The sequence below is a fragment of the Mycteria americana genome, chromosome 4, assembly GCF_035582795.1.
Source record: "Mycteria americana isolate JAX WOST 10 ecotype Jacksonville Zoo and Gardens chromosome 4, USCA_MyAme_1.0, whole genome shotgun sequence".
NCBI classification, from domain to species: domain Eukaryota; kingdom Metazoa; phylum Chordata; class Aves; order Ciconiiformes; family Ciconiidae; genus Mycteria; species Mycteria americana.
In genome coordinates this window covers 7,738,838-7,766,125 of record NC_134368.1, presented here as the reverse complement: position 1 = coordinate 7,766,125, position 27,288 = coordinate 7,738,838, and the positions used below count along the sequence as shown (strand labels likewise).

The 27,288-nt window shown below is 51.4% G+C and overlaps 1 protein-coding gene across 3 annotated transcripts; it reads left to right on the top strand.

Moving 5' to 3' along the window:
• The first annotated feature begins 1,878 nt into the window (after positions 1-1,878).
• On the top strand, positions 1,879-26,519 carry ATOH8 (atonal bHLH transcription factor 8). 3 transcript variants are annotated; one of them, XR_012775447.1, is made up of 4 exons: positions 1,879-2,640; positions 16,699-16,890; positions 17,454-17,550; positions 22,994-25,112. XR_012775447.1 is itself a non-coding variant. In XM_075499557.1 (3 exons), exons 1-3 carry the CDS (start codon positions 2,206-2,208, stop codon positions 25,591-25,593), a joined length of 633 nt encoding a protein of 210 aa, XP_075355672.1. In that variant the 5' UTR covers positions 1,881-2,205; the 3' UTR covers positions 25,594-26,519. The 3 variants fall into 3 exon arrangements, 2 of the variants coding, with proteins under 2 accessions (XP_075355672.1, XP_075355671.1); XM_075499557.1 differs by lacking the exons at positions 17,454-17,550; positions 22,994-25,112 and adding an exon at positions 25,588-26,519 and having other exon boundaries at positions 1,881-2,640; XM_075499556.1 differs by lacking the exon at positions 22,994-25,112 and having other exon boundaries at positions 1,954-2,640; positions 17,454-17,838.
• The last annotated feature ends 769 nt before the right edge of the window (positions 26,520-27,288 follow it).

The following is a 27,288-nucleotide window of genomic DNA, read 5'->3' as shown; positions in this document are numbered from 1 at the left end:
GGAAGCACTCCGTAATGCAGCTACCGCCAAGGGAGCAGCTATATAACCAGCACCCAGAAAATACACGTGCCTTAAGGGCAAGCTGTGAAAAACAAATGGTGTAAATGGCTGCAAATTCCTTTGGTTTTAACGGGCTTCATCTATTTACCCCCCGAATGGATTTGGTCCACAGGGTCAAGCTGGAACAGCAGGGGGATTTTAGGTAGGCAGAATGTAATGGCTGAGACTGAAATTTGGCCAAGATCTTGGGTTTAATCCTCCTTCTCTTGTGAGAAGACCCACCAAATGTTTAATGTAGGCTTCCACTGAAAGATAGACTCTGCTAGAGGGGCTGGTGCTACTGCCACTCACTGGGACATTTGGGAGAAACCAGGTGAACCAAAAATCCCTTTGTTGGCTCTTATCTTTGAGAGTTAGAGGAACGAAAGATGTTAGAGACGAAAGATGGAGAAAATGGTCATTAAGGCAAGCCCTGGCATTAGTAGCAATAATTCACAGGCTCTAGCTGAGGATCTCAGAGCAGTTTGCCAGCACCACCACAAGGCAGGGGGGGTGATGCTACCCACACTGGGAAGTCAGGCACTTCTGAGTTCAACTGACTCAGCTAAAGTCCTTTTGCAAAAGAAAATCAAACTGCAGGGACACCTGGGGCAGAGGATTTAATGAAGGAGGCACCACGGCTGTTACGGTGCTGAACCAGGACTCAGCGTATCTTCCCTAGTACTATCTCCAATACCTCTAGTTTCCCCACCTGAAGAAACCCTTGCTATGTCTGCTCTGGGGCAGCCTGGCCAGAGTAGCATGAAGCAGAGGACATTAGCCACAAGGCAGAGCTTGTCTTGCTTCATGGACCTCAACTAAGTCAACAGAAGCTCCCTCTGCTCGCTCCGTGTGGTGCTGATGGCTGCTAGGTTGACATGCCATGGGAGAAGGAGGAGGGTTAGGAACCAACATCCCTTTCTCTGCAGTGAATTCAAGCATCTCACAGATTATATCCCATTGATTCTCAATACAACTTAATGTCTAAGGGGTTTAGGTGACTTGAAAACAGAAGCCAGGTGCCTAAATAACAGAGATACTTTTTAAAATGTCAGAGGACCTCCTGAGGTCCCTTCTGTCCTGAACGTTCCTACAATCCTGTGAAATGCAGTTTATTCCCAGCTGTGCCACAGCGCTGACTGTGACCTTTAGGCAGGTCCCTGCACCTCTCCATCCCTCCCTCCCACCCTGCCTGCCCGCTCTGCGGAGATCCCTGGCCCTGCTGCGCTGGGGCTGCTCCCCCCGGCATGGCTGGGGTAAAGGGAGTTAAGGGGTTTCGGGGTGCCAGCAGAAGGCAGCCCACGGCTGGTAGCAATTACCCACGCGTCTGGGCTCCCTTGTTATCCCTGTGAAAAACAGGGCAGCCCTTTGCTGCGGAATAATTCTTCCAAGCGGATCCGAAGTCGGTAGCAGAGCAGTAACCGAAGGCTTCAGGGAGCCGTGAAAGGCGAAGAGGCGACGGGAGGAATACCTGCGAGGTGCTGGAGCTTCCCCGGCTGCCCCGGCTCCCCATCCCGCCGGGGTGCCCTCAGTGCTGCCGGACACATTTAGGAAGGCAACATGAAGTCAGGCACCCCCCACCTCGCAAATGAGGATCTTGATGAGGGAAACGAGTGGTAGGAGGGGAGAAGCGGGATGAAGGGGGGTTGGAAACCAAAGCAAATCACGGATTTCCCTGGGGAGGCAAGGGGGGGGTGGGGGAAAAAAGCGCACACGGTGGGTCGCGGCGAGTCTCCGGGGGGCAGGATTTCTCTTCCATCGCATGGAAGAGCGAGATTAAAGAAGAAAGTGGGAGTGGGGTGGGAGGGAAGGGAAGGGGGGGGGGGGGGGGATGAACAAAGGAGATTGGCAGCACAGCTGTTTTGGGAAGAAAAAAAAAAAAAAAAAAAAGCCAGCCTTCCTGTTTCTTTAAAGCCGCTCATCTGCGCGGCGGGCCGGCTGCCGGCGGTGGGAGGCAGGCTGCGGGGAGCCGCGGACGGACGCACGCACGCACGGACGGAGGGAGCCGGCCCGCCGGGGCTCCGCTGCCCGCCGCGGCCGAGCGGGCGCAGATGGGCGGCGGCGGCAGCGGGGCGGCGGCGGCAGCAGCGGCAGCGGCGGCGGCGGCAGCGGCAGCGGAGCGGCGGAGCAGCCGCCGCTGAGCGCACCCGCGCAGCGCCCCGCGCCATGCGGAGCACGCCGCTGGCGGAGGGCGAGCCCTGGCCGCGCCTCTGCGCCGCCGAGCTCGGGGGGCTGCGGCGGCTGCGGCGCAAGCACGGCTGCAAAAGTTTCCGCGTGGAGCTGAAAGTGCTGAGCGGGAGGCGGACGGGGCTCCGCGCTCCCCCCCCGCCGCCCCCCGCCGCCCCGCCGCCCGCCTGGGAGCCGCGCAGCGCCGCGCTCGGCGCCGCCAGCGCCTTCCCCGCCGCGCCGCCGCCGCCGCCCCCCGCCGCCCGCCCGCCGCCGCCGCCGCCCGCCGCCTCCCCGCGCCCGCGGCCGGGCGAGGCGTCCGGCGTCTCGCCGGAGATCAAAGCCCTGCAGCAGACGCGGCGGCTGTTGGCCAACGCCCGGGAGAGGACCCGCGTCCACACCATCAGCGCCGCCTTCGAGGCGCTGCGGAAGCAGGTACCTGCCGCCGGCCCGGGCACCGCGCCGCCCGCCCCCCGGCTCCTGCGGCCCCGCGGAGAGCCGGGGCTCCGCGGCCGGCTGCGGAGAGCGGGGGGGTGGCGGTGGCGCCGGGCACGGCTTTGCAAATACCCCCCCCCCCCCCCCGCTCTCCCTTTCGGGGACGCCCGAGGGGTGCGCAGGGCACGGGGAAGGCGCCCGCTCCGCCGTACGCCTGGGGCCAGGGGAGGTTAAAGGCAGGAGCCCGGAGTGGGCGCCTGACAGAAGGGGAAGTCGGTTCAAAATGCCTGGAAGTACCAACCCTAGAACTGTGCTAACGCTCAAATAAATAAGGGCTTTCAATTTGCTTGCAGTTACAAACTTTTGGACTTTTTTTTTTTTTTTCCCCCTCGGAGAGAGAATGGCATGGAGGGGGGGGGAAATGAAAACGAGAAAGCCCTCCGAGTGAAAACAGAGGGTGGAGAGAGGCACTTGGCCAAGCTGCGAGCTGCGGTGATGCTCCTGTACCAAGAGCACGTGTACTTGCTAGCTCTCCTGCTGGGGTGGGCTGCCCCGAAGGGATCACTGAGAATTTGGGCAGCAGCACGCTTCCGCTGACTTTTGTGCAGGGTGCCTGACCCCTCAGGGCCCTTGGGGTTCCTGCAGCCACCTCTGAAGCTTTCCGTGTGCCTTATGTCTGCCAGGGATAGCCGAGCTAAGTTGTGGTCACTTGCCAGTTACTTTCCCATGACTTTTACTGCAGTGTGTGCTTGACGTGTGTACGGTGCCAGGCTTTCTTGTTGAGAGGTCTTGAAAGTCCTCATGGTCGTCTGTGAAGGATAATAGACAAGGTTTTGCTGGCAGGGTGAAGCTTCTGAAAGGCAAATGAAGTTTTGGACAAAATCCCTCCGTCACCTCCCCAACGTGTGGAAGGTGAGGAGAGATCCAGAGAAGCCACAAGGTTCTTGTATCTTCCCCGCAAGGATAAATCAGTGCCCTGGCCCCTATGCTCAGCCCTATACTTCTGTCCGTGTGTAGGTACCCTGTAACAGCTCACTGACAGACAAAGATGTGCTGTCGCCCTGTGCAAGCCCAGCTGTCCTGGCTTTTCTGCCTTTCCAATAAATGCTGATGGGACTATTCCAGGTGTGTAGGAAGGAGGAGATGCACAGGGCTTGGAGGGCTGTGAGCTGCAGATGACTGATCATGAGAGATGCTGAGCATTGCCTCCCCCAGGATGGTCCCTCCAGCCCAGTGGGAGCAGCTTGCTCTGCTTGCAGGGGGGCTCACACACCCAGGCTTTTGGCTACCGTCTTTCAGACGTTACTTATCCAAGCCATTCCCCAAGTGTGCTCGCTTTAGGACTCAATCCTGTTTCCTGCTTAGGGGACCTCTGCTTGTTCCCGTCTCCTGCGTGATGCCTGCAGCCCTTCTCGGTGACTGCTGTGTGTTGGATAGCTGCACCCCAAGAGTTAATCCGTCCCCATCATCTACTTCTGTAAATAGACTTCCAGCCCCGACCTTGGTAGGAAGCGCAGGCTGAGACTGGGGCTCTATGTCAGGAGAGAATTGCTGATGAGCGTCTAAACTAGAGCATTTTTAATCACCGCGCGGTGGTGGGATCTGACAGCTTCTGTTATAATCGTGGTAATCCAGTGCATGCTGGATGCTGTCCCTCCGGTGCTGAGAGGCCGACCGTTGTAGATGCAAACTCCAGACTTGATATATTTTGTTTCTATAAGCTGCTTCCATATCTTGGTTGTTTAGCGACTGTGTGTAACGCGCTTGTAAGTGTCAGTCTAATTCTCCATGGACAGACATCTACACCACCAAAACCGCAAGGGGAAGTAGCACTGATTTCCCAAATCACTGGCAATCTTGTTCTAGGCTGAGCCTCAAGCAGAAGTCAGGCAAGCAACAAATTAAAGCCGCACTCTTTTGGGAAATGGGCAACTCTTGAAAAGCCTCAGATTCCTGGCCTTGGCCCTGTCTCCATAAATCATTTCAGCCCTGGACTCAGCTGGGAGCCCAAAGAGCCTGGAGAACAAGTTGCTGTCCTCTCTTCCCATGAAAGCCGGTCTCTAGGGTCAGCACGGGAACATACTGGCAGAGCTGTATTCGCTTTGCAGAGAGAAAGAAATCATTCTCTGGGAAATGTTTGCTGCAAGGTTTTCCTAGCAATTTGCTGAGGGGTGGGCTGGCTGTCCCGACCATCATTGGATGACATTTGGATTCATTTCTTGTCGGGCTGCCAACGGCGTGCTTGGTGCCGTACGTGACATCAGGTGACAGTCAGCTTCATTGCACATACGCGCGGCACTGGCTTGTCACTCAAATCATTCACACCGGTGCCGGCAGAGAGGTTTTTGAGGAGCAGTTCGGATCAGAAGAGAGGATGTTGCTTTCCATCATGTCTTGGTCAGTGGGGCCGGCAAGCGGGAGTACGGAGGGATGCGTTTGTAGAGGTAAACGCAGTAGGGTGACTTTCTCTTGCCTCAGGTAAGCCCCGTCTTTTCACATCCCTGAGTATACAAAAGGCCTTCAGCCCCATGCAGGAGGCGATCCGCCGTCAGCCGCAGACCTCGGTTTACTTCTTGTTCCTCAGTTAGTCCTCCATCCCCTCCTTGTCATCACGTATCAGGCTCTTAAGCAGCTGGGAGGCTTTTCCTGAGGCACTGAAACCGATACCTCCCTGCAGACGGGAGGGCAAGGAGCACGGGAGAGTGCCGCGCTTGCACGCAGCCAGCCTTGGCCCTGTGCTCTTTTGGGAGGTGGTCGGGTGCTGGATGCAGAGCTGCTGGAAGCAGGAGCCCTGCTCAGCCACCGGTACCCAGCACCCACGCAGGTGTCAGCCCCTTCCCCACCCTGTTTGGATGCGCAGGGCTGGAGATACCCATCCTCGCTGGCATGCATGAGATAAAACCCCAATGCTTGCAGGATCAGGCCCACCACGGCCACGCCGTAGGCAGCCCGTCCATGCCTGGTGAGGAGGAGGAAGGGGAAGCCGTGCCTCTCTGCAGGACACCCTCCCTGTCTCGGCAGCCTACCCGAGGGCGAGCGACTGGCACGCAGCGTGCCGGGCAGATGGGCTGACAGCGGCATCCCTGCGCTCCGCAGCTGTGTACATATGGCACACATGTTTTGGCTTGTGTCGGCTAGCTCTCCAGATGGCAGGAAGGGGTGGGTTGTTTTTTTTCTCCAGTTCTTGGTGGAGGAAGAGCCGACGACAGTCGTTTCACACAAGGAGAGACTAATCCAGCCGTGTCCCTGAGCACTTAGCTGTCCCTGGCTTGCCTCCGAAGCCAGGGCTCCCTCAGAGGTGGGAGGTAGACGGGCAGCTGCCGGCTCTGGGAAGCTGCCTGCTGTTGGGAGAGACGCGTCATTGCCGTTGTGCTCACCCCTTGGTGTCATGGCCACCAGGAACAAGGATCTCTCTCCCTCTCTCTCTGTCGAGCTGCTGCCTTCACCATAGGGCCATAACACTGAAGTGGGACTGAAGAATAGATGCTCCTGAGATGCAGCTCCTTCCCCCTAGTCTCGGCACTTCTGATCTTCAGCTACTCAGTCTGGAAGAGATTTCCCCCCCTCAATCCCCCAAGCATCGTTTGTCCAAATGATCCTTCCACTGACAGCGGACTCCTGAGGCTAACAGCTTAGTTCTCTGTGGAAAACACTCACCTGCTCCAAAACACTTTGAGATGGTGGAGATACTTCTGCTAAGTATCTTCTGGATACTGGAGATACTTCTGCTAAGTGTCTTCTGGATATCTAAGATACTTCTGGAGACTGTACTGCTCTCCCTCTGCTGCTGCCTTTCTGGTGTCCCTCCTGGGTGCTGCTCCTGTCCCCATGGCTGGGCAGCTCCTACCCGGAGCACTGGTCTGCTGCCCTCAGATGCCCTGGCAGGTGCTGCTCAGTGGGTTCTTGCACTGTCCTAGCTGCTCCAGGACCCCCCCATAAGTGACATGACAGGTTGTCACTTCCATCCTTTTTCCCTCCTTCTCCCTGCCATTGTGGGTGGTCAAGGAACCCAAACATCTCTGATGCAGACAGCAGGCGCAGTACTGAGTTCACAAGAACCTGAGGTCATCTCCTCCTCCATCTGAAGTGCCCTTGTGCTGGTCCGTGTTCCAGTTCATGATGCAGTGCAACCGTTCAGAGGAGACAAGATGCAACAACACCACTGCACATCTTCAGAGCAACTGCTATCCAGGCCAGGCCGTGGTTGCCAGTAACACTGGCTCCTATTTTTTGTCTGTAAATTCCTTCTGGCATCAAGAGTCTCTTACTCCAGCATATCCCAAGTGTGAAACTGAACCATCTTAATGTTTATTACAGCATGGACTTAGCCACCAGGTTTGCTCCTGGAGGCCTTGCCCAGGAGGAGATAGTGCTCTCCACCGTTAGGCTGTAGCGGGCACCCAAGCAAACCAACTCCCACCAGTATATCGCACTCGCAGGAGTTGCGATTGAGCTTCTCAGCTGTGCTGACAGACCCTAAGGTGGCAGCAAACTCTCCCTCGATGGATGGAGACAACTACAGCAGCCTTCCTGATCTGGAGCCTGCCTAGGCTTGCACATCTGGTTTCCCTCTGGAGCACTGCTGTCCAGCTCCTCTTCAAGAAAGCAACACATCGAGCAAGCTAGAGTCTGCACCAGGAGCAAATGTGTCCACAGACATTTATTTTCCCTTGAAGTATATTGGCGTTTTTCTAAGTCTTTTCACCACTGCATTACCAGGGCGCTCTCTGCCTTAGCAGCTGACAGCCTCGCTCTCCACACTCATGTGGGTTCTGGAGATATTTTAGGGTTTTATAGGGCTTTTTAGCTGCTGGAGTGGAGGTTTTTTCCCCCCACTAGTATCCTTTCACTTTTTGCTGCCGGCATGCACGTGGCTGCTGTGGCTTGTTGGTAAATCAGTGCAGAAAAGACCCCTCTCGCTCCCGCTGGGAGCGTGGTGGGACGTCAGGAGCAGCAGCCTCAAGGCCACGGGAGGAGGTTGTATTGCTGCAGGGTGGCATGGGGGCAAGCTGTCTGCAGGGGTTTGAGGGAACAAGCCAGGCACTAAATGCAGGCAGGACCTGTGGCTTGAGCAGTGCCTTAGCCACAAGCCAGTGGAGGCTGAGACTATTCTGGGGATGCATCATTACGTGCTCACCCTCTTTGTGTGTCATCCCAAAGGCGGCTGTGGTTTGTCACCTCTGCAGGCGGGACACCGTATGCGACCAGTGTCGCTGGCACGTCCTTACCGCGTGGTGGGGAGGCTGAGAGCTTTCCTCCATCACCTGCTGACATCTCCCAGCCCTATTCCCAGTGATTCATCCCCTCATGATCCCACCAGCAGGAAACCCTAAGATGCCTTAAAACCCAGCTCCTGAAGACAAACTGCCCGTCGAGCTCCCTGGGGGTGACAGCCGGGTGGGGGGGGTTGGCTCTGCTCCACGGTGGCAGTTGGAGAGATGCTGCTGGGCTTCGGGAGAACTGGAGCGTCCTCCACACGTTGCTCGCAACGTGTGGTGTCACGGCTGCACATTGTCATCGAGCAGCACAGCGTTAACCAGAGCATCTCGGTGGTTACAGCCAGTCCGGAGTGACGCTTACGGTTATTTAGAGCCCGGTCGGGGCAGAGCAGGGTGGCACTGTGGTTTAACAGCTAAAGAAGATGACAAAATACTGGCCTGAAGCAACACAAGGGGAGAGAAAATAAGGGAGAAACCAGACAAAAGGACAAAAATCCTGAAAACAATGACTGTGTGTCACCAAGAACGGGGCTTGTTTGCTCCCTTTGCTGCTAACTGATTTTATCCTCTGCTACAAATCCTGCTCCTGTCGGGAGGTATTTGCTCTGCCTGCTGCAGCCACCCTGAGTTAACCTCTGTGTTTTCTTATGGCTCCCGCTGAAATCAGAGGAAAGAGTCCGCTTTTCTCCGGCGAGCTTTGAATCCAGCCTCCGCTCCCTGCCTTAATCCCCTCTCAAATTCCTCTCTGGGCTGTGATCCCTGTGGTGGGGAGGTGGGACGCTGTGTGGTACCTTGCAGCAGAGACACCCAGGCTCTTTGTTCCTGACCTGCATCTCTTTTGGTCCATGCCGTGTGTGTTCGCAAAGTGATATATCCCACCCCGGTCCCAGTTTGCACTGTCCCCTGTGCCAGGCAGGGATGCAGGGATGTGAGCAGAGCCACACGTGTGCTGCAGGAGAGTTGTGCTCATTGCAGCTGGCCATGGGCTCGGGGCAGCTCCTGGGTCTAAGCAGCAATAACAAGGGAGTGGAAAACCCCATGGTGTCCATCAGTGGCTGGAGACCGAAGAATGGCCAAGCTGGGGCTGGTGTAATACCATTAGCTCCAGTGGAGCTTGTTCTCCTATTCCCCAGGTGAACTGGACCCATTGGACCTCAGAGATGGAGATGATCACTACTACAATGTCACCCAAAATGTATTCCCTACTATAGTGCTTGAGGGTAGCCCCTTTCTAGAGGAGATTTTCTGTGCCCAATCGCCCTGGGATTTCTCCTGTGACACCCCAGTAGTCCTCTGTGTAGTTATTGTTTTGGGAGGTGGTTCAAAGCACCTGCAATAAGGTAAGAGCTTTGCTACAGCCCAGTAATGTGATATTTTTCATGCGTGATACTGAGAGTGTGTGTTGCATGGCCTGAGGATGTGCAGGAAGCTTTGAGGGTGCAAAACGTCCGGGGATAGTGCAGGAGGACTGTCCAAAACGGAGCAGAGCCAGGCCTGGGGCAGCATTAACCAGACTGCCGTTTGGAAGAGATCCCTGGGGTGAACTCACCCAGCACCACACCTAGGTTTTGTTTGGAGGAAGCCAATTCATTTGCTCCAAGGAGTGAACTCATGTTTCTGCAATGTGAGCGATGGGGGAGCCAGGAGCTGGGAGGGAACCGGGAGCCGGGTTATTTGACAGCGTGGACCCACCCAAGAGACGAAGGCGCCTCAGTCGGGACTAGTGCTCCCGCCTGAGCGATGCTGCTTTTGTTCTTGTTGGCATTTTTAAGCTAGGTTTGGTCCCTGGCTGGATGCTTCACTGCCTGTGGCGAAGCAGGGGTGAGGCTTTCTTTCAAGCTGCTGTGATTGCTTTGCTAGCACAGGGCTGCCCGTTCCCCACCACTGCAGTCTGGTGGCAGAGAAACAAAAGCCTCCCACACCCATGGTATGAAATTGCTGCCCATCGCTGGCTGGAATAGAGCTCTGCGGAGCATCTGACACCATGAGTCCCACAGATGGTCGAGGGAGGTGATTCTGCCCCTCTGCTCCGCTCTGGTGAGACCCCACCTGGAGCACTGCGTCCAGATCTGGGGTCCTCAGCGCAGGAAAGACATGGACCTGTTGGAGCAGGTCCAGAGGAGGGCCACAAAAATGATGAGAGGGATGGAACACCTCTCCTGTGAGGAAAGGCTGAGAGAGCTGGGGTTGTTCAGCCTGGAGAAGAGAAGGCTCCAAGGAGACCTTATTGCAGCCTTTCAATACTTAAAGGGGGCTTATAAAAAAGACAGGAACAGACTTTTTAGTAGGGCCTGTTGCAACAGGACAAGGGGTAATGGTTTTAAACTAAAAGAGGGTAGATTCAGACTAGATAGAAAGAAGAAATTCTTTACAGTGAGGATGGTGAGGCACTGGCACAGGTTGCCCAGAGAGGTGGTAGATGCCCCATCCCTGGAAACATTCAAGGTCAGGTTGGGCAGGGGCTCTGAGCAACCTGATCTCGTTAAAGATGTCCCTGTTCATTGCAGGGAGGTTGGACTAGATGACCTTTAAAGGTCCCTTCCAACCCAAACTGTTCTATGATTCTATGGGGCCCTTCTCCAAAAGCACTCTCCTGACAACCATGCCATTTATCCACAAAGCAGGATCTGGCCTTGCTGGGTTCAAACCCATGCCGTGCTGCCCCAAAGGTCCAGTTCAGTGTAGCGAGCACCAGTGGCATGGAAGAGCCACTGGTGGAAGCTGGCTCTTGCTGTGCTGTGGGCAGGGGGAGGGGTATTTGGGGACCAGGGCTATGCAGCAGGCTCTGCTGCTGCATGTGGGAGTAGTCTTGCAGGCAGCAAAGCTGCCTGTCTGGTGGCTGCAAGTTACTTGGTGGCTCTGAACCACACGCTATGGTTCAGGCACTCCATGGAAGTGCCCCATCCAACCTGACCTTGAACACTTCCAATGATGGAGCATCTGCAACTTCCCTCCTCCTCCTCCTCCCAGTAGCTCCACAGACACCATCCCTGAAGATACTTCGGGATGGTGAGAGAGAGATTTCCCCTGTCCTCAGGATGGATGAGCAAGGAGCACCAGCAGTCCTGCTGCCCCAACCTGCCACCTTTCCCCCAAGGTGCTTTAACCCCGGGAAACATCTGACTCACCCCGGGGTGGAAGGAGGGGTGTATGAAATCCACAACTATTAAGCACTGGACATTTATATGAACCTTCTGGAAATATTTTTGGCAGGAGGCGCAGCACAAACAATGAGACAGTGCAGTTGCACCGTGTGTTCGGACGCAGAAAAGAGGCAGCCAAATGCTCTCCCGGGGGGGGGCCCTGATGTGTTTTAACTCCCAGCATAAAAATAAACCAGATGAATTAGCAGACAGGTAAATTCAGCAGCTTATTATGGCATGTTGTGGAGGAGCTAGCCGTCAGGAGGGTTTAGCTTATGCTGCATCGCAAACACGGACGTTTCTCTGCCTTGGAGCCAGCCCCTCTTCCCTGCTGTACCCAGGGGGCCCAATTCTGCCCTCTGTGACCTTCACGTGGAGGGGATCTGTGCAAGTCTGTGCTGCTAAGTCCTGTTTCTAGCACAGTAACGGAGAGGTCTGGACCCCCAGCGCCTGACGCTCTTCTTTCTTCCAGCGTTTCCATGCAGTGTAAAAGCAGAGTGGAGTTGGCTTTACGGACGTTATCTGTACAGGTCCAGAGGATGTTTATAGAAATTGTATCTTATTGATAAGGACAGAGCTACCCGGCCAGAAGCTCAATGGTGTGAACTGACTTAATGCTCCTAAAGTCCATGGGATGCTCCTGGTTGTTCCCCACAGACCCATCGTGGTGAACGTACCCTGCACCCTCATATGGCAGGAGTGGTTATTGCACCCTCTCACCCATCTTCTTCTCTAGTTGTTCCCTAACCTCATCCCACAGTCTCCTCTCCTGTGCCCTGGGTGAGAATCAACTCCAAGACCATGTCTTTGGTGGATGATGGTGACCCTCTGGCGAGCTGCAGCGGAGCCCTGCCTTCCTCGAGAGGGCTGGCCATGGGCCGAGCGCTGCTCCAGTCAAGTGTGCGGCAGACTTCCCATGGACTTCAAAGGGAGCATCTGTGGTCTTTCAAGGGCACTGCCTCTGAATCGCAGATGTCAAGGATGGAAAAGACCTGTTAGGTCACATCCTGTCCTATCTTCCTGCCAAAGAAGGGCTCTTCTGCACAGGAATACGTCTCAAGAGTGTTCATGGTGCGTTCCTTCAGCCCCTGCCAGCCTGGGGATCGCTGATAAGACCCATGAGACTCTGCAGAGCCCTTCGCAGACACAATCAACAAGCATCCTCTGGCTGGAGCTCTGGTTCCTGCTGGTCCCAGCCCACTGCCGTGCTGATCTCCTGAAGCCAAGGATAGTGCCAGTATCCTTTCCTTTCTAGCAGACAGCTGCATTCCTTCGGATCGGTGTGAAATTTCAGTTGCAGTTCCTTCCTAATTCCTTTTAATCATTGCGAATATTGCAGGCAAGATGGTAAGCTGCGCTGCCGCTCGGCAGAAATCAGGGAGGTCAGATAAGGGAAATATTTTCATTAACTGCACGGGAACTTGAGCTCTCCCCTGGTTCCCCCTGGCTCTGAACGGGCCTGCTCAGCTCCCGCCCTCACAGCTCTCCCACAAAAGCACTGATGTCTGTACAGCTCAGGTGTGATGAGCAAGAAGGTTACAGAAGGAAAGGGCTTGGTGCTCACCAGGAGCGTGACGGATGCCTGCTCGCATTGCCTCCTGCCGAAAATCTGTGTAGCGCAGACCCCATGGGAGCTGGAGGGTTACACCTGCCGGCATCAGGCATTTGTCCCATTTCTAAGGCACTTGCTCTGGTTTGGGTTGGATTCTGAAGATTTCTTGGCATCCAGGTGTGTCATCGACACCCTTCACTCCAGCTTGTGCAAATCTGTCCCCTCTTCCCTGCTGGCTTTATATTAAAGAAGGGATAAAAACAAAGTTCGCTTTCTCCCCTTCCCACCCCTGCTTGGCGAAGCTTTGGATCTGGATCTGAACTAAGTGGTTCATTCCTCTCTCAATTTCCCATGTTTAATTCAAAAGGAAACATTAAAATGGCAGGAGCCGAGCCAAGACAGGGAGGGTTCCTTTGAAATAGTTATTCTAACACTGTTACCATGGCAAAAACTCTTATCGCCTAATGTTGGTGCCCCGCACCCATCACGGTGGTATCTGAGCTGCTCGAGGTGAACCTCTTGCTGTGGATGTATGGGGCAGCTCCAGTTTGGACTTTGCTGCAGCGTGTGGGAAAACTGTTGTGTAATCCCAGTCGAGGGTTTTGTCAACTGTGTTAGCACTGAGATCTTTCTTGGAATTTGTAGCAAACATGTCCTACAAAACGGTTTGGTTTTTATTTTGTTTCTTCCTTTTTTTTTTTTTTTTTTTAAATCGAAACAAAACACAAAAGAAAGAGAGCAAAACAGATGAGGAAAAGAGACATTAGCCTGCCTTCTTGTGTTGTAACTGGACAGCATCTGTGCATCAGCCTCAAGGATTTCGTAGTCTATTTTCCTTCCACTCGATTTAACTTCCTTCTTGCTCTAATTCTGAAATTATTCCCACATTTCACTGAACCCTTCCATTTTAGTTTCCATCTTGCTTTGGTCTTTCACACTGCTGTTTGATCTGGGATCTCCACTGTTCTTCTTACATCGGTGTCGAAAGAGACTTGGGTGTTTCTGCTGCCCAAAGCTCTTGCTTTCACAATAACTCTCGGCTTATTGCATCTGGGGGCCAGGTATTATGGTCTGAGGGCAAGCGCCGTTGCTGGGTGCATAATGCTGGCAAAGAACTGAAGGCAAGGATTTGGAGAGAGATTTTGTCGGGCAAAAAGACACCTTTTGTGCCACCAGACTCCAGCCATTTCCAGCTACCCCTCTGATTTACTCTGGAGCGATGGGGCCAACACTTAGCCTTGCGTTTTCCTTGACTGCCAGCTTTGCAAAGAGAGTCTTACAGAGTGTCTGTAGGTAATCTTACAGTAATCTGTAAGATACTCTGAGATACAGAGTATCTCAAATCCCACGGGACACCTAGTGCTGTTTCCAGCAGGAGGGACCTGGAAGTGGCTCTGTCCCTTTTGGGTTGGTGTTACCAGCAGAGAAGTTTCTGCTCCGTGCAACTGCCACCAGAGGTCAACACAGCAGTGACACTGGGTATTCCCAGAGAATAGATTCCCTGCCTCCTCAGGGGTATCGGTAGCGGACGATGTGTATAGAAAAAGGCCCTTTGAAGCTTGTTGGCTTGCTCCTGGAGAGGTTGGATCCTGCTGGGCACCTTGGCTGTATTATACAAGCCAACTGGCCCATAGGGCCAACAGCATTAAAATCCATGTGCTCGTGGATAAGGGTGATCCAACCAATTGTGGTTGGTTTGGATTTCCATAAGCGTTATGGCAGAGCTCCTCCCTAGGAGCATTTGAAGAAACTGAGCAGCTTGGACAGGAGTGTGGATTAGTGATCGGTGGACGGGTAGGGAAAAAGGGCTGGTTCCTGCAGGGAGGGATGTCACAGATGGACAAACCGGGATCTGACTCTAAGGTTAGCTCTGCTTTGAGCAGGGAGTTGGGTTGGAGACCCCAAAGGTCCCGCCACCTGAAATTGTGACACTGTGAGCTGTTGTGCTGTGTCCATAAATGACCTGGAAAGGTGGGTGAGCAGTGAGATACTCCAGCAAAAGGTACAGATATTTGCTAAAGGTGTCAAGGGTAAGGAGAACTACAGAGGGACCTTATGACTCTGAGTGACTAGGTAATAATATGGCAGATGAAATACAATGTAGATAAAGTGAAGTGATGCATATGGGAAAAACCATACCAGATTCCACCTACAAAATTATAGACCCTGAGCTCACCATTATCTCAGACGAGAGAGACCTCAGGGTTTCTGTAGATGGTTCAATGGAAATCTCAGGTCAGTGACTGGTAGTGGTCACAAATCAAATCAAGAGTGATCAGAAAAGGAATATTAAACAAAACAGAGAACATCAACAACATCTGGTAGATAAACACACAGAGCACCCACAACGTGAATACTGCGTGTTGTTCTGGTCCTTCCAGCTCCTAAAGGACCAGTAGGACTAGGAAAGGTTCAGGGAAGAGCAGCAAGGGTGATCAAAGTTATGGGATGGCTTCCACACAACTGTCAGCTAAGGAGGTTCGGTCTTTTCCTTCTGGAAAAGGTCTTTGCCTTCTGGAAAAGAGGCAGAAGAGATGGTGGAGGGCTAAAAATGTGTGTCACAGAGGAAAAGAATAAAGATCCATTGTCCTCTCTTCTAGTACAAGAACTGGGGAGTCTCAAGTGAAGACAGTAGGAGCTCAGTTCAAAACAATCAAAAGGAGAGCTGTGTTATATAGAATGGGGAGAAAACTTTGCAAAAGGATGTTGTGGGTGCTAAAAGTTCAAAGGGGTTCAGCTTACCAGACTAAATTCATGGACAAAAAGATCTATCATGGGTTGCTAAATATGGAGGAGGCACATCTAGCTGAGGTCATAGAGCTGACATTAGTTGGAGCCCGGCAGAATACTTGGGGAAATACTATATATGCCTGAGCTGCTCTGCTCCTCCCTTGGCATCTGCGTATGGCTGCTGTGGGGTTTGTGGAGGGGATGAATCTGTCTTACCTTATGTAAAGTCAGGGACATCAATCTAAGGATAAGCCTGGCTTTGTGTCTCTGCGGAGAAAAGAGAAGCTGAGGCATGAGCATGGCAAGAAGCATTAAAAAATCTCCAACCATAAGCAGAGTGTGACACCCTAAAGAGATGAGGAGGATGGAGACTGGTACGGAGGCAGATGGTAGAGGGACATTGAGGCAACCCAGTGATTGATGTAGTATGAAAACTTAGATTGACAGGCGGTCAGACTGCCTGAGTGGCTAGGATGGATTTCAGATAAATGCCCAGCTCCAGTTCCCCATAGGCAATAAAGTCTTGTGCATTAAAGGATGAATGACCTTTAGCAATTTTGCAAACTAGCGAACGGGGCCCCAAGCATATTGAACTCAGAAGAAGATCTCTCTTGGAGCTAGACATGTCGAAGTTGTGCGCCTAAAATTGAGCGTATATGTAGTGTTTTGATCGAAAAAGCAATCAAACCTTGTGCAGCAGGAAACGTATACTGTTCAGTTATTTAGACGCATGCTGTTTAGTTTGAATTGTTTGAATGTTTCACATTACGCTAGAAATCTTCAAGGGTAAAGAAATAAATCGCCTAAGATATGGCCAGAGCCCCGAACCAGGCTCTGGTGTGCTCTCTTCTGGGAGGTGAGGTACCATGATGGGGGGTTTCAGCAGGTAGGAATTCCTGCCTCCAGGTCCTGCTCCTACAACAGCATCATGTTTTTGCACGGGCTGGAAGTCATGATCAATGCTGTTTGAGTGCAAAAACACCAGGTTGTGATATATTTGCTCATACCCCCCTTATTGACTTACTCTGCAAGGCATGTGATGGCATTGGAGCTACTTGCGGGGAGTAAGTTACTGAAGAGGAGTTGCAGGTTTCTGAGAAAAACAGGGCCTCCAAGAAGCAAACTGAACAGCAGGCAGACGTCCCAGGCCGTATCCTGCCATCACATTTTAAGCAGAACTGCCCTGCTGAAATCAAGAGGCTTCGTGCTGCTTTCATCCCCATGGAGATCAGCGGGGGAGTTCTTCTTAAAAACCTGTTGGGACCATATGGCCTTTTATCACTAGAGTTCCTATTTATGTTAAAAACTGCTAAGAAAAATAACCTACAGTTGTTTTGTCATGCTTCAAGCAAGATATTTTGTTTATCTGGCCTAATTTTTAATTTTTTTTTTTTTTCCCTGTTACCCTTTCTAGGTTCCCTGCTATTCTTATGGTCAAAAGTTGTCCAAACTGGCCATCTTGAGAATAGCCTGTAACTATATCCTTTCCCTGGCCAGACTAGCAGACCTGGATTACAGTGCTGACCACAGTAACATGAGCTTCTCTGAATGCGTGGAGCAGTGCACTAGGACCTTACAAGCAGAAGGAAGATCTAAAAAAAGGAAGGTATGTTACAGCCTCCCCCCCCTCGCCCCCCAAATAACAGTAAAAGTTACAAAAGGGGAAAAAAATGGAAAAAAAAGAAAAAATCCAAAGCGGTCTCCTTCCTTTCTCAACCTCTTGAAATTTTCCTGAATTTTTTTATCCCTTGCCTTTCTCTCTCGCTTTTTCTCCTCCATCCGTCTGATCTTGTAATAACCGCATTCCTCGCTAATCAAAAGCTTTTCTCTCCTCCCTGTCCTCCACGCCAGGCTCTTCCTCTCATTAGTCGCCCATCGTGTGTTTTAACATGAGCGTGATCCTATTAGAGTCATCTTGGGGCTGTTATTTGTTAAACCAAACCAACCTCGAGTCGCCTTTTGGAGCCCATAAAACACGGTCGCCCGCCTGTGTTTTCTGTTTTGTTTAATCTAACACTTATCTCTGAGAAAAATCACCCGACAACAAAAAAAAAGTAGCTAATGAAGACGTTGTATGTATAAACACATTAGTAAGATGTATGACCTGAAGGACATGTGGGTATCTTGAGGAAACAACATTAAATCTAATTACGCCTTGCATTCCTTTAGGTTACTTAACACTGAACCAATTAGGTGAAATCATCGTCAAGCGGCGGGAGGAGGAAGCGGAGCGTTCTGCCAGTTTTCCTCTCGGAGAGTGACATGGGTGAATTAAAGGAGTGATTGATGTCTTTGTTCAGGCTTTTATGACAAAAAGAGTTTTGTAAACTTGAATTGAACTTCCCCCTGCTTTCTGGGCTCGCTTGTCAGGCAGGATAATAAATCAGCGGGATTTTAATGGATGAATGGGCAGCTAAGCCGGGGAGCAGGCTCCTTCCCCGGTGTCGTTAAGATCTGCCTCCGATGCGGGCAGGTTTCCTCACTTTTCCTCCTCTTTAGCCTAACAAATCATCCTGCAGCAATTCAGTTTATAAATAAACACAATAGCACACTCCCTGTCGCTTCCTCTCGCTGTCACGGGCTGTATTTATGCCCCCGGAGCAGCAGTGCCAGGCAGGGACGTGGCACCGCTCACCCACAGCCTACGGCACCAGCTGAAACGGGGAGGTGCAGGGGGAGCTCCTGGGCACGGCCCGAAACTGGGGGTTCATTGTGGGGTCCATAGTGCCGCAGGTGGTGGTGTCCCAGGGACGCTGATGTGATGCCACCAACCCTAGGGCAAGGTGAGAGTTGGGTCTTGGCTCCCCTCCCCAAGTCAAGATGGGGGAGAAGAAGGGGATGAGCATCCTTTTTGAGGCTTCAGCAGATTGCTAGTTGGGTCTTGGGTCCCCTCCCCAAGTTGAGATGAGGGGGAAGAAGAGGATGAGCATCCTTCTTGGGGCTTCGGCAGATTTCTGGGCTGGTGTTCAGGCTTTGGGTGCCCGACGGGCTGAGAGGCATTGTCTTGGCTTATGTAAACCAACGCGAGCTTAAAGACAGAAAACGCGGAGCCAGATTTCAAATGGCTCCAAATCCCAGGGTGTTCACATCTGAGGGTTAGGGCTGGGCCCATCCTTAATTAAAAAAATAAATTAAGAATTAAAAGCCTTCCATTTATGGTGCTTGTTCTGTAAAGTTCGCTCCGGAGCAGATGCATGGAGAAAAGCCCCAAGCCCATCGAGAGTGCGTGAACAATGAAACTCTCACGGGGCATCGGCACATCCCGCCTCCCAAATGGCCACTGCCGATCTGCAGAAACAGCGTCACCGGGAGAAAAATCTGCCTTTTCTCCGTGTTCTTGAAGGACACCTGCCTTAACCCTTCCCCAAAGGCCCTCTCCAAAAAGAAAGCTGGACGTTGTACCTGAGGCAAGGTCTTAGTCCCTGCTCTGCCTTGCTTTTCTTTCTGGAAAGTGTCTTGCAAAAGGATTTCTGGTATTTGGGAAAGTCCAAGTTTAGGGCAGCTCAAAAGCCTGTGGATTCCCGTGGCTGATACGTATCATTTTATTTCCAGCAGTATTTGCTCAGGTGATGGCAAGAGCACATTCAGCTGGTGATGAAGCCAAAACCAGTAGGTACCACGAAGTAACACCAGTAATTCCCGGTAGATAGGAATGGAGATGCAAAGCCTGGGTTGGGAGGACTCATCTTGGTATCTCCCTTTCTCCTTGAGCCAAGCAAATCGATGGCATCGTGAGCACGAAGGAGGGAAATGCTGTTGTTGGAGGGAAATTATAGATCCAGGATGGCTGTGCAGGGAAGATTTGAGCTCTGGATGTCAGGTGGTGTAAAGGGATGTCTCTCCTGGGGGGTCTCATGTGGGCGGCTGGATGAGGATACAATGACTTGGCCCAAAATCACCGTGCCTCATTAATTTTGAAATCGGCACGTTTTTCTAAGCTGTGTGTGTTTTTAATCAGGTCTCCAAAACTACTGCTCACTGAGCAGTTCCTCTGAATTATTGACTTTGGGGTGGTTGTTATATTTTTGGTGGTGGTGTTGTTTTGTGGGTTTCCTTTTTTATTTTGTCTTTTAATAAAAATACAGCAAGCCCGAGCACAGACCTCCACTCCTTGAGCTCTACCTTGGGTCCACAGCACCCTTATCTCCTGTCATCTCCATTTTATTGTGTCTCTGCCTCTATCGCTCGCTCTCTCAGCCCTCCGATTGCGATGTGCTATGGCACTGTGAGTTTTCACACAAAAAAGTAGCTGGTTGGAGTTTGTTTTGGCAGGCAGGGGCTCCAGATGTTGCGTTTGCTGGATTGCGCGTCGCCTTTTGCTTTGTTTTTGAGGGCGAATCATCTGCTGTCCCTAATGTTAGGTTGTTGTTCAAACTTTGCTGTTGCAACAGGAAATTTAATGGGTGTTTTTTCCCCCCCTTTCCACTCCATTTTGTTAATTAGAAGAGTTGGCTTTAGCCTTTCAAACTTGACTAGGAAAAAAAAAAAATCCCCTTTCCAGTCTTAACTACAGTTATACGGTGATTTTAGTTGTTGCAATTGAGCAAGGGTGTTGGTGATGGGAGATCTCATTTATAAGTGGCAAAAGGGGTAATTGAAGGGCTTCAAATGCCTTTTCCTTTAAAAAAAAAAGCTGCATGGGGGGGTGGTGAATTCTGACGGTAGTCTTCGTTTTTTAAAGCTGCCTGTTGCTTGGTTATACAAGTGATCTGGACTAAGCCTTGCCCTTCACCATGCATGCAAGAGTTGCACCACGTCAGCGATTTGGGTTGCGACACCCTCAGCAGAGCCCTGAGTCTTGCTGGGGCCACACTGATGTCCTGGGAAAAGGGGGGGATCTGCCCTTGGCTCCAGCCAAGAGCATCCTCCGGCAGCCCTGAGGACGCAACGGCGAAAGGAGGTGGATCAGAAAGGGGAGTCCAAGTTTCCTCATCCCTGGTGTACCCTGTTTCTGCACAGGACAGGATCCCGAGTGGCCAGAGGTCATCTGAAAGCCTCGGACGGATTTTGTAGGGTTGCAGGTCCAGCCTGCTGTTTGCGCAGTCTCTTTTTCTAGCCTTTCCCCCCCCGGGGCCAAATTGTGGTTCCCTGCAGGAAGGTGGCGTTATGGCTCAGGGTAGGGTTAGGGCTTTAGGATGCGTGGCTGGGTGCTCTCCCTGGAGATTGGTGTTTTTGTGGGTGCAGAGCTGTGCACCACAGCCCCCCGCATCCCCCAGCCCCACAGGATCCGGCCCCCAGGGCTACGGGGCAGACCTTACCTCCCCACCAGCCAGCACAACCACAGCCCTTCGGTCTACACAGAGCAGGATCCGACCGCTAACAAATACCCTATACAACACACCCAGCACCCAGCACTGAGCAGAAAACCCCCGAGCGCTAAAAAAAAAAACAAACCAACCCACCAAACTCCCATCGCAAGGTTCATTTTCTTTTCCTTCCCCTCCCCTCTTTGCTTTTGATTAGCCCTCGTGCTAGGCAGCAACATCGCCGCGGCCATGGGAGCTAAGCCGGAGCGGGGAGGGATGGGTGAGGGATTTTTTTTTTTTTTGCTTCATCCTCCCCCCGTCCCAGCTTTTCTGGCAGTCGCAGACTCCAGATGTTCGGAGCGCGAGCTGGGAAGTCCTGCTGGCGCCACTTGGGGCAGAGGGCAGGGGAAAGGCACGCGAGCTGGAACCCGGAGTACTCAGTCACTGCAGGACTTGGCGCATTCCCCAGCTCACTGCTGGCACATTCCCCGGCTCTCTCCTGGCCATCTGTTCCAAAAAAACACTTTCAGAACCTCATCATCACTCAGGATACAACACTGCGAGCAGCTGTTAGCGAGGCAAGAAGGCGGGGGGGGGGGGGGGGGAAGAAAAAAAAAAAACCACACACACACATTTAAAAAAAAAAAAAAAAACCAACCCCAAACCATGCGAAAGGTCTCTTTGTGAGAGAGGAAACTGGGTTATGAATAACAGGCGAGCAGTTGGAGCTCAATAAAAGTTTTCGGCTGGAATTTAGTTTCTTGTTTTTGTGCCTGTGTGTGTGGATGCGCACAGACGCAAGGAATTAAAAACTAAAAATGCGCTATATATATATATATTCCCCAATAATTAGATGATATAGAAGCATATATAGAATGAAAAGCCACTCTATTTGTTGCAGTCTGCTGCACTAAAATGGCTCACATTGTGTATGTAATTATTGCATTATATAAAATAGTTATTGTGGTGTTCTCCCATGCCTTGATGCTGCCTCATTGCTACTTTGCTAAAAGCAGAGCTCCCGCTGTAGGTGACGCTTATTCCCATTGAAAAATTCAAAGGAGGGCATTCTGCGGGTGTATTTACTTGCAGGAGTGAACAAGTTAAGGTTTTATATTATAAAAGAGAAATGGTAGTGGCAGGCTTGATTTGTATGGCACTGAAACCATTCTCTTGGAGCATATTTTTTCTATAACACTGTATCATGACTCATGATTTATTTAGACAGAGCCCCGAGATAAAGCCACAGCTCCCACCCCCTGGTTTGTGCAGATGATCCTGGCTGCCGGGGCTTGCTGTTATTGATCATCTGATACAGATTATTATAACACATTTGGAGCCAGCACAGTAAAAATCTTGATGATCTGCATGGCATTTCTTCCTTGCCGCTTCCCGTCCTGTGCGGGGAGGGGGGGGGGGTCTGATAATGAGGTTCAACCTCCCTTTCTCTGCAGTTTGACTTAGCAGAGGTTCCTCTTTAAAAATAGCTTCATTTCCCTGCTAGGACTTGCAGGCGAGAGAGAGCGGGCAGCCAGCCAGTCTGCTTCCCCACGGCCGCCGGCTCCGCGGGCCCCGGGGAGGAGCTGGACCACAGGAGAGCAGCGACCCACTCTGAGCCGTCCGTCTGTCTGCAGGACAGCGGGACGGCAGCATCCGCAGGAGAGGGGGGCCTGGATCTGCCTGGCCATGAGTTATCCCTGCCCCGTGCTAGCTGAAGAATTACACACCCGGGGAACAGACCTGCTTAAAAATAAGGTGGCGAGGGGGTAGCGAGGCTGCGTAAGCGCTGTAGCGGATTCCCATGCCTATTGCTTGCGTTCGATATGTCCCTGCAACCCGAAACAGCAATTACAAATGGTGCACAGGTGTGAGGCTAAGGGCTCACGACAAGTTCATGAGCAAGTTCGCCCAGCGCCGGGCAAGGAGGCGGCAGCAGCTATGTGCATCCCCGAGGCACTGCACACCCTGCGTTGGCCCATCGGGGCATTGAGCATCAGTACCCCAAAGAGCAGGGCTGAAAGCTTTTCCTTGCAAAAGGGATGTGATGTGGGACTCCACCGTTGCATGACAGCACCCCAAAACCCCCTTTGCGTTAAGGGGTGGTGGAGCAGCCCCATCGCAGCGTGCAAAGGCTGGGGCCAGGGATTCGCTCCCATGGTGGGAGCAGGCTCCCAGGGTAGGCTCCGGTCCCTTTGTAGCGAGGGTATTACCAAGAATAGGGTAAGATCCGCCCCACAGATATCACATAACTACAGCAAAAGGAAAATGTGAGTAGAAGAGACAGGAGAAGCCCTGGAACAAAGGCTGACTCAATTCCAGAAGTGGTTTGATTTATAGAGATTGAAATGCTCTGGGATGCTGCAAACTCACCAAGGTCATTGGGCCAGTTGTCAAATTCAGGAGCCATGGGACTTCTGATATTATTAGTTTAAAGCAGACCCTGGTTAATAAATCTGTCTTCAGAGCTCCTGGCTGGAGTGGAAAAAGGTGGAGGGGGGAAAGAAAGGAGCCTGTTCCCACCTAACATAACCCATGGCCAGCGTCGGGCAGCACCTGGGGACCAACCAAGCGGTGCCAGCGAGGTCTGCTGAGATCCTCCACCGTGTTGCAGAGGGATCTCTCCATTCCTCTTTCCATTTTCTTCGCCTTGAAGGTACGGCCCTTACCTGCCCTTGGCTGGTTTGTACATATTCCCTTTTGCCCCCCCATGGCTGATATTCCCCAATTGCAAAGACTTCAGAGCAGAGACCTGCCGCTGAGGCTCCTCTTCCTAAAACCACCCTGCTTCCCAAAACCCACCGACGCTTTCTATCAGCATCGCGCATGCTGAGCTAAAGGGGAGGGTCTCTCTGAACGAACGCAGGATGTGTTACAGCTCATGGTAATTTCTAACTGGAATCTCAGGTCCTGTTTGTTCAGCACTTTAAAGAGCACCGGAGGCACAAGAGAGGGGACCGGGGGCCCTGTGACTGCGGTGGCTTTGGCTTGGGGCATGAGGCTGCTATTGCTGGGTAATTCGTTCCTGCAGTGGAAAAGGTTTTGCTTGCTAAGACTGCTGTTCCAGACAGGAACAGGGGGGATTTGTCTCTCTACTGTCTTTTAATATTAATGACAGTGGTCATTGCTTCCCTCCTTTTTCTTCTTTTACATTTTCTTTCCATGTGGGATAAATTAAACAACCGATTTTTCTATTACAGGTTATTAATATATAATATTTATCATTGGAAAATAATTTTAGGGGTTTCCTAAAAAAAAAACATTTGTGATACACAAGGCCGTTTGTCATTCTCCCACCTAAACCTCATTTATTCAAAATCCCAAATCCTAATTAAGGACTTGAATTAGGGCAATCATTTCTACATTCTCCTGCTCCGAGCAGCCCTAGGTAGTGTCTTACAGTCAGCAGAGACACCTCCTTATTGATAATAATTGCAATAACGAGCTCTGTTTTCAGATTTGGCATGTGCCAGATGTGAAGAGTTCATTATTGCTTACGTAGGAGAGCAACCGATGCGGGCTGGGACCGATGGGGTGACATTTATCCGGGAACTTTGTTATGCCTGGGATGCGGTGGGATGCAGCCAGCCCACGGCTCCGTCCTGTCCTCCAGCAGAGCTGCGTGGCCAAACGCCTCCTCCATTGTATCCAGATGTGCTGACCCCAACTCCAGGAGGCCGGGGTCCAGCAGAGACCAGCATTTCTTGCATGGAGGATGACCTGGACCCTTTCAGCAAAATACTCTTAACAAGGGAAATCCTGATGGTCCTGGGGCAATCCTGTGCTTCCCAGAGTCTGCACTTTGCAGGAGGGGGTGACAAGGTGGATTTTGGGTCCCCCTGCCCCTTAGCCCAGCATGGATGCTCAGCTGTGATGGTTGATCTCACAAGCAGCTGCCCTAATGACAGTAACAAAAAAAAAAAAATTAAAGTAAATAAAATAACTAAAGTAAAATAAAGCATCAGTATCTTAGTAATATTTTATACCTTAATGTTACAATATCCAGTAATGGAAAAGGAGAGGCAGTACAGAAACAAAACAGATTGAGGAAAAAATATTTTTCAGGCCAAGCTTTAAGGAGTTTGACCTTTTTAAGACTGCCAGAAAGATGGCTGATCTGTCCAGGGAATTGATGACCATGTCCAAAGGACCTTCAGAGGCCGTACTGCACCCTGAAGGGCTCTTAAATCCACTGGCAAAAAGCAAGAAACGGTGGTTGGACTCAGTAAATGGGATCTCATTTCCAAGTTTCTAATTCCTAAGTTACTTAAAGGAGGATTTAGGAGCCCAACTGATGAAGTCAGTTTGGACAACGGAGATGTGATCTCATGAAAGAGCAGGCCCTGAGGATTTTACTCTGTTTTGAACTATGCTAACAATTGTTTGTGGTATATTCACAGGGCTTATTTTGATGTTAAAGGGGGTTTAGATGAGGTTTTCCCCGTCTGAAGCTGCTGTGCTTTGGAGTTGTGCATTTTCCAATGGGCCTGGCCATAATACTCTGTAGTCAAACGCAATTACCCAAGTATATCTGCCACAGCCGTGACTCGCAGGGGGATGCGCAGGGACAGGTTGCAGTCCTGCAGGCTGAGAAGCCGTGCACGCAGAAAAGTAAATGCAATCACTAAAATACAGAAATAAACCCCATATCCTGCACAAATCCAGCTTGTCCCAACTCCTTTGCTTTCCCTCTGTAATTCTGAGATCAGCTTCTGAAGCTGAAAATAGACCCAAAAAGCTGCAGGTCTTGTCAAAAGCAGGTATTTGCCACCATTTCCAATTTTTTTGGCAGCAGGAGCTGGAGCTGGCACCTAATTACCTGGTTGCATTTCTTCCCCAAACCTTCCTCGTCCCCTCTCTGCCAGTCCCTCTGCTCTCTGTGGGCTCTAGCCACCGTTGTGGCACCTACAGGTGGTTGCTCTGCAGGCCAGCCCTCAGCGGGTCCCATGGCCAACAGTCCCCGAGGACACCCCAACGTGTGTCAGCAGTGGTCGTTCGTGCAAGGAGCCACCGGGACACCATGCGTTCGCTGTTCTGACGGTGCATCTTTCTCTTTCCAGGAGTAATAACCAGGAAGGGAGGATTCAGAAGAGCTTCCAGCCAGAGTTACATCTGTTCTTGGCAAAGGTTGCATGATCCAGATGAAGACTGCAAGCAGTTTTTTTGCAGAAACCCTTTTTCGAGATGACGATTGGCCAAGGAACTTTCTTCATCTCTGGAACAGAAAGGAAAAAAGGAAAAGAAAAAAAAAAAAAGGACAGGGATGCTTCTTATCGTTGTTAAGCCAGCCACCTTTTAGTACGTGCAATTTATTTAGCACTTTTCCCTTTGCTTAACTGGGAAATGTTACCCTCTCAGCTCATGTGTACAGTAATTTTTTGTTGTTGTTGTTGTTGCTGTTGTGCCAAAGATTTGATGGAGCTTCTACACTGTGTCTTATTTTTGCCTTAATGTTAAATCTTTGAGCCAAAGAAAAGTCAGAGGTGCCATTCAGATGGTGGCGAGCAGGCCAGCCAGCTGTCGGTGACAAATCCGAATCTCTGAATCCTTCTGTGAGTCGCCTCTTTTTTCTCCTGCCCGCACTTCTCTGCCTGCAGCCGTGGAGCCAGCGGTCAGTGTGGGCAAGAGCTGGGACAACACCAAATCGTGCTTCAGCGTTCAGGTTTGCTTCTTTCTTTGAGCTACTCCGTAGTTCTGCCTTTTGGGCAATTTCCTGACGTTCCTGCCTGTGCGACACATCCACAGGGTAGAAATACTAACACGAAGTGAGAGCTGAAACAGGAGCTAACTTTTTTTTAAAAAAAATAAATAAATAAAATTAAATAAGCAAAAGCTGAGTGCCATGTAAAGCAAAAAAAAAAAAAGGAAATCAAAAGAAAGTTCAGCTAGGCAGAACAAAATGCAGCAAAACAATTCAGCAGGCGTTTCAGGTTTGTGAAGTCTCTTTTTCCGTGGGGTTTTTCAAGTGGTCAGAAACCCATGTAATGCAAAAGCATTTGAATCCTATACTGTACCTTTCACTTCAAATTGAAGTAAAAAAAAAAGAAAAGATTGAGAAACATTTGCTTGGAGTAAGCAGACTTTATAGGTAATGCAGTTCGTATGCAAGACTTACTCCAGTCTGAATCTGGCCGGGCATCGCCAGGCGCTGGGGAGGGCGAGGGGCTGGGGCGGGCGAGCATCAGCGGGCAGGGGAGGGGAATGGTCTCTGTTTTACTGACACGAATACAAAACTTGAACTCTTCAGTGCGTGCCCGTTTATTTCCCAAGCTGAGCAATTGGCAGATGAACGCCGAGCTGGGGAGCCGGTATGCAAAACCTGAGCTCACTGGAGCAGCGTCTGGGTCTGGGGGGAGCCAGGCTGTGCGGTGATGGGCTGCTCACTGCTAAGTCCCCTGGCCCGGGCGAGGATGCTCAAGATGTCTTCTACCTGATTTCTGGGACACGGGGGATGGCTGTGTCCAAGCCACCTCCCAGGAGCTCATTATACTGCTCACCCCTCCGCCCTCACCGCCGGTCATTATTAGCAGCCCAATAAAATACATTTTTAGATTGTCATTTGTATTTCTTTATTAAAGCACAGTTTTTAGCCCTGTCTTTCATTATATACATTAAGGCCAGTGTTTTAGCTTATAACGGGGAGAGGGGCTGAGCTCATGGACTGCAGGAAACACTCCATGGGTATTTGCACCCATGTTAAAGAGTTGGGTCTAAAGTGCATTTGCTTTCGAGAACTGGCAAGTGGCTGGACCTCACAGTAG